Consider the following 7499-nt stretch of genomic DNA (forward strand, 5'->3'; position numbering starts at 1 on the left):
GACAATGATAATGTGAATGAGCAGTAACTACGTATTGGATTTTCTTTCCTATTCTATGCACTATATCTGTCTCTTTCCTTCTAAAGTTCCCTTTGTGACATTTTTGTGGAACGACCATTCTTTTTCCTCGTGAAAATTATCCAAAAAATCACATTAGGGCATGGTCGGTAAAGTTTTTCGCACGAAAAACCGTGAAATAAAGTCTGTAATTGTGGTTAAGTTTTTTTGTGCCAAGTGCAACTAAACAATCAAGATTCCGCCGATAATTCAAAGCCTACCCAGTGGGTGGCTTAACTTGGTAAGAAAATTAGTATTCTATAAATTAGACCTATCATTCATCATTATATTTTTCATATTTCATTCATTATATGAGAAACATCGTGACAGCTGTTGGGTTTAGTTATGAAATCTGATCCATACGCCCATATATTTCCACGCGATTGTCATGTAGGTGATATAGTTAACTAAAATGTAAAGTCTTATAATAAGTAGCTGAAATACAATTCAATACAGCAGATTCGGTATTTTCCAACGAATCTATACAATCTGAGTCATCGCTTCATAATTAGGACCTGCTTACCGTGTAACTAAAACTTAACCTTAATGTTCATCGATACCTATTAACTTAGAGTATTTATATTTAATATTAAAGATAATAAATATTTTCCTTCTCCATTTAATTATTATTTATTATTTACAAACCTTAGGACATCAAATTTCAGGATCAAACGATCATGAAATTTATTATCTTAAGGTTGGTAATAGGTTATTGAATTTGTCTGATTATTGAGTACTACCAGAATCCCTAGTCTCTTTTTTATTTTAATTAATAAATTTTTAACATAGCTAAAAAATTTATAAAACTTTGCTGATATATAAAATTAATATTTTTTAATTTATTCGTTTATTCCAAAATTTCATTTTCATCATGATGAATGATGCCTCTGTGAGTCAGAGGGAACTGTGTGGTTTAGCATACCACTTTAGTTTCAATAGTCATGGGCTTCATGCCTCACACAATGTAAACATTTGTATTCATGAGTTCGAGTGTTTATATTAGGGTGATTCCTATATTTATTATGTATGTATTTAAAAAAGTATTTCCATAAATTCTCTAGTCCCCATAAAACAATCTTTGCTTACCTTGAAACTAGATGGCACATGTGAATTGGACAGTCATTATTATTATTATTCCAGTTTAGGTTTTAGAAGCGACATTGCCTTTTTAGTACTTACAAATATGTTTTTAACTGTACTAAATGCTCATGGACAAAATTAATATAGAATCTTTGTGATAATTAGGTTAGATACAATGGGGTTGACATGTTCAATAATGAAAATGCCAAAAACAATGTATATAATAATAAAATAAAACATACAATCTCTATAATTATATTGGAACATAAGACAAAATACATAAACTCATTGACAAACTGCTATAACTTAAAAAGAGGGAAATACAAGTTGTATTTAAAGTTTTGCCTTTAAAGTTGATATTCCAAAATATTTATTTAAATAACCTCTACAAGGGCTTTACCAATGAAATTTTGTATGCATATTGGATAGGTCTGAAAATCAACCAACATGTGTTTTTCATATCCCTTAATGATAATGGTGACCCACTCCATGTTTTTTATTGGCAATTTTTTTTGTATTTTAATTATTTTATGGATCGGCAAATTCAGCAAAAAAAAAAATTATACAACTCTAACTTTTCACCCTTCTACCATCAACTCATATTTTTTAATTAATATAGCAAAACAACAAATTCAGTCAGCTAGTACATATATAATTTCCTATATAGATACCATATATTACAGTAGTGTTGCCAAATATTAATTGAGGAATAGAAATGAAAAAGCGTGTTAGCAGTAATAAATATATTTAAATTATTTTATATTTTATAATAATAATATAATTTAATACATAAGTCATGAAAGTCATGACTTTGCTGTTCACTATATTGTGGTGGTTGTAACTATACATATGAATGGTATAGTCAGTCAAGACTGTGCTTCTTTTAACTTAAAAAGCAATGGCCCCAAGTTATTAAGTGCAGTTTATATTATTTGCAGAGTCAGAATATTTTGTAAATAATGTCTATAGATTATATCATTGGTCTATTGATATAATCCAAAGACAGGGATCAAGGAAGCACTTACTGACACTGATATTGTATTGGTTCCCAATACTGAAGCCACCTCCAGTATTAGACTAGACCAATCCAGTATCAGGATCATGTTGTCAGTATCACTTTGACAGTCATATAAGCAATCTCTTTTGTATATCACAGGAAACTGATATGCAATATAATACATAATAAAACAATTGACAATTGACTGATATAATGAATACCTATATACCTTATAAAATGCAAGTTTTTTTATTTCAAAGACATTTTTAACAATCCTGACCGACCATTAGAGCATACAAATTGATGGTAAAGCACGCTTTTTCATTTCTTTATAGGTCTCATAAACAGAGCAATGGAAAGAAGGGACACATTTTTCTTGCCCGGAAAGAATAAAAAGCAAGAAAAGAATACAAAACAAGAATATAAAAAGAAAAGACATGAAGAGTTCAATAAAAATCGATTCAATAAAGAAAAGCAAAAGGAAGATAAGAAACCATTTGACAAAAAGAATTATAGATTAAAAAAATATAGTAAAAAATATAAGTTAGACCAATGGGAAGAACAAAGGAAGAAAAAATTGTTGAGGAATTACTATAAGGATGTAAAAAATGATGAAGTGAATGGTTCATACAAACCTATAAGTTTTGATGATGATAATGATGCAGTTGATTCTAACCAAAATGTAGGCAAATATGTAAGGCATCCAGATGTGTTAGAAAAAGAAAAAGAAGTGCCAATAAAAAAGAAGGACCCATTTCAAAAGGCGAAAGAGCAGTATAATAAAATAAAACAAGAGAAATTACAAAAGAAACAAGAAGTAGAGAAAGCTAAAGAGGAAAGGAACCAAAAGAGTCTTGAGTATAAAAAGAAGAAGCAAGATAAATTTAAGAAGTTGAGTAAAAAGAATAAGAAAGGACAGCCTGTTATGTCAGGGAGATTGGAATTGCTCTTGGACAAGATACAGAAGTCTAAATAAATTTTAAAATGCAGTTTTTCTTCCCTATTCTTAATGCTTGCAAAGAAAGAGAATTTCTTACAGTATATAGGTTAGATGTTGTGTATCACAGAAGAGGTTTCAATAATCTATTAAATATGTATTACCTAAAAACCTAGAATGGCAATGCTTGAGTGGTGACAGTTGTCACATGCTAATGTGATGTCTGTAGTTCTGTTCACATTTATAGTTGACGGTTACTGCTTACCAGCAGGTTGGCCGTCAGCTTGTTATCTACTCCAATTACATAAAAATAAATCATTAATTAAGATAGATTTCTCTTTTAAATATTAACTAAATTGCTCAGTATAAGTTTATTCTAATTTTTAAGGTTTGTTTCCAAATTGCTGGTAAACTGTTTAAAAGATAGTGTGTTTGGTATTTATGTATGTAATTGTCTTAGTTTAATTTTAATGAATAATGTTCAAAATTTTAACTTTCTTAGAAAGTTCACATTGTAGAAAAGAGGATTCAAATCTTTAAATCGTGTGATGCCCCAATTGCAATAAGCTAATGATGATCATAGCTAACTGTCATTAGGCTATGGTGATTTACTAAGTTCATATTGCAAATTGTATGCTTTGTTTTAAATTACCTATACCTTTGTACCAAGTACATAATTTTTAATTTAATTTGTTGTTTTAAGTAATAATGAGAAAGACTTTTGGGACTCAGATTCAAACCTTTGAATCATGCATTACCCCTAATGCAGTTAAGTTGTTCTAATGGAGCTGTCATTGCTTTTATATTTATTTGGCCATGGTAATTTTTAAGTAAATGTTGCAAAATGAATGCTTTGTTTTTAATTACTTACATCCTTGTACCAAGTACATAAGGATTAATTTAATTTGACATTTTTAAGTAAAAAGAGTCAGGCTTTTGGGACTAGGATTCAAAGCTGGAATCATGCTATATCCCAACAGCAGTTATGTCGCATAATGGAGCTGTCATTGCTTTTACATTCTTTTGGCCATGGTAATTTACTAAGTAAATATGTTTTAAATTACCAAATCAGAGTGACCATAAGTATTAGTTCATTACTTAAATACATTTACATTGTTATAGCTAATGCAAGATCCTTTTGAGTAATATGCACACATTGTCAGTTGCTCTCAATATTATACTGAACTTGGTTTATGTATGACTTTTTTTGTGTTCCAAGAATTAGTGAATAAATATTTTTTTTTCTAACGTGAGTAAATTTTTTTGCTACTGTCTCGCCATAAACTAATTGTAAGTATTTTTATTTAATGCCTATATTTTATTTAGAATCCGCGACCATCGGAAGTAAATCGGTGTTCTAAACCGCTCGACCACCGACGCCGTCGTTTGTTTTTTATATTTAATTAGACATATATATCTACATTAACAAAAAATAAAATGGATATTTAGTTGTAATTGGGCATATCCCAATTACAACTAAATATCAATTAAAACCATAAATTTAACTGTTTTCTTGGAATTAATAAAACTTATTTTAGTGTTGGAAAAGGTATAAGATTTAAATCTCTTAAAAAATTAGATCTTACTACTGCCCCCTTTTTCCCTCTTTATTTTGGCAACAAAAAGTCATTATATAAAATACTAGCTGACCCCGCAAACGTTGACTTGCCATATAAATTAAAATCGCTATTAAAAAATAGGGATTGGTTATAGAAGGGTCAAAAAACGAAAATATTTGAAAAAAATTTAGGGGTGGACAAACCCTTTATCATTTAAGGGTATGAAAACTAGATAGTAGCCCATTCTCAGACCTACTATGCATATAAAATTTCATGAAAGTCGGTGAAGCCGTTTGAGAGGATGTTAACTAACATTGCTACACGAAAATTTTAAAATAAAATTTATAAATTTTAAAAGAATAATTAATGGATTTTTATAGGACACCCCTATAATATCGGGGATAAACAGATGGACGCACCTTTTATATTATTATTAATATAGAAACGTTCAGTATTCGTTCGAACTATACACTTGAAGGTATGGATACGTTTAGTTTTATTTCCAACTAGGTACTAAAGACTTGTTAGAGCGATGCGGTTTTAAATAGTCCTCACTTATATTAGTGTTTTATTAATAATAATAATTTATTGCTCCCCCGCGTAAAATTATAATAAGAGGGCAATAAACAGTAATATACTTAACACCTTGAGACAGGCAACTCGACACAGATATTAATCAAATGACAATAATTATAACAAGTTAATAACCGTCATAATTTTATTAGTCTAAATAAAAGATTAGAATATAACTCATAATAATTGCTTAATCCACAACTAAGAGTAAATATCTTTGTTTATACTTACTTAAATGACAATGGCTGGAAAATGCCAGGCGTTCTTGTGAATCAGTTCTATTCCATAATTTAAAGCTTTGAGTCTGCTTCTTACTAAGAATAATAACTAAATTGTTCTTAGACTCGATAGTTTTAGATTAGTTCTTAGATGAGATGATATGGTATTTTTTTTGTATGGATGATAATGGAATGGTGCCTGCCTACGCTGACGGTTTACGCTGGCGGTGCACCAGTGGAGGATGATAAGATGAGCATGTGGTCAGGTCAGTTAGCCCATCGTGACAAATTCAACAAGAATTTATCACGATGGTTTCGAGGGGGAACTGCGTGGAGGTCAACCTGACATGGTACATTGCTAGCAATAGGATCGTCAGTCCACATTACTTATTAGTCTCCTGAGATGATATGGTAAGAAAGGGAGTAAATAACGGGATGACTGCGAACAAGGATGAATGGATAAAACATATTACGCCGACCTCAAATAAATGGGAAAAAGGAAGAAGCAGATGATGATATTTTTAGTCTCATTACTAATTTATCACAGGTAGAGTTTGCGTGGTGCCTCACCATTTCAGTAAAACGGAAAGCAGCTTTGTAAGCTGTTTCGGCTGGATGGAATGAGTGTTTGGAGACATGAAACGTCTGGGAATTGGACCAGCTCTCGGTAGCACTGTAGTAATATACATAAAAAACACCCGGACTGTTTTTGTTTCTTTACAAAAAAGTATCTCTGTATTTATATCAGTAGTCGAGTACCCATAACACAGGCTCTGCTTAGTTTATAGACTTCGTCACACTTAATTAACATTTATCATTATATTTAAATAAATTTTTTTTTAATTATTGCCTATATGTTATTCTGATTATAACCTGTATTACTGTAAAGTTGCATTAAAATCCGTTCGGTAGTTTTTGCTTGATAGAGTAACAAACATCCATTCATACTCACAAACTTTCACGTTTTATGATAAGAAGATTATAGTAAAAGTTTTTGTATGGAGTGCGGGCGCAATCAGCCTTAACGCGTTAGTGTGCCTTCTCCAAATGGGATATATTTTCTCTTATCTCTCTCCGCAGCCTCATTTTGCCGCATTACAGATTTGCAAAAGACGAAATTAACTAACCTAAAAACTTCTGTACCGACAGACACAATTACTATATTCATATTACCTTGACATGAGCTCGGCTTATCAGTAGGTACGTAATTAAAATTATACATTTAGTAATGATTGTGGAGTTCTCTGAAGATATAACAAGCTTAATTTTACGATAGTTTGTATAATGATAGCCCCACGTACATTGTATATAAGCGTTTTTATTGTTCCACATTTTTTATTATGTATAAAGTAAAAACTACAAAATTATCTAACTACGTAACAGAATAGAAATTGTATCAGTTGAATGTTATGTCAAATTGGCCGGAGGGATAGTTATAAAAAAAATAATGCCCAAAATATCGTATTTGATATGAATGAATATTTCAGCGAGTTAGACTTTATTTATTTATTTTAGGCTACTACTAACCTATGTTATAAATACCATATAGACTAACATATGATGTAATAGTATAAATATAGATTGTCTCTCTGGTCATAGCACTGACGACGGCAATCTGTAACGGTAGCGTTATAGCATACACTATTCCCTTCTTCAGTAGTCCTCCTTCATGAAGGTAGGGACCCAGGCCACAAACGCTTTGAAACACGCGTTGTTAGTCGATTCCACTTGCGTCACCCTCAATGTCAGGTTATTCCTGGTCCTTACGTATTCGACAAAGTCTAGCTCTTTGGGGCGTAGATTCGTGTCACAATCGCCTTGAGACTCGCGTTGTGAGTCGACTCCAACTGCGTTACTCTCAATGCCAATTAATCCTGATCAGAATGTAGTTGACAATGTCCTGCTCCTTGGTGGTGTAGTGTAGGCGAGACAGGTACATTGCCGTTGTCGGTGTAGCTGGTTATACATAGTCGTCTTCGTGGGTACCTCAGTCTTCTATTTCAACTGATTAGTAGTCAAAATACGGCAATTATTAATTTAACATTCAGCTAGACTATAAACAAATAATATTAAAGACA

General features: G+C 31.4%; 1 protein-coding gene across 1 annotated transcript; it reads left to right on the top strand.

Annotated features, from left to right (window-relative positions):
• The first annotated feature begins 63 nt into the window (after window positions 1-63).
• LOC131849583 (thyroid transcription factor 1-associated protein 26 homolog) lies at window positions 64-4314 on the top strand. Its single transcript, XM_059199680.1, has 2 exons — window positions 64-298; window positions 2470-4314. Exon 2 carries the CDS (start codon window positions 2487-2489, stop codon window positions 3108-3110), a length of 624 nt encoding a protein of 207 aa, XP_059055663.1. The 5' UTR covers window positions 64-298; window positions 2470-2486; the 3' UTR covers window positions 3111-4314.
• Window positions 4315-7499: the final 3185 nt, after the last annotated feature.

The sequence above is a fragment of the Achroia grisella genome, unplaced genomic scaffold (genome assembly GCF_030625045.1).
Source record: "Achroia grisella isolate CSIRO2021 unplaced genomic scaffold, CSIRO_AGI_Agris_v1 utg660, whole genome shotgun sequence".
NCBI lineage: Eukaryota > Metazoa > Arthropoda > Insecta > Lepidoptera > Pyralidae > Achroia > Achroia grisella.

What these genes read in the sequence shown, in the direction of transcription:
- LOC131849583 (XM_059199680.1), top strand. Translation starts at nt 2,487, where the DNA reads ATGGAAAGAAGGGACACATTTTTCTTGCCCGGAAAGAATAAAAAGCAA.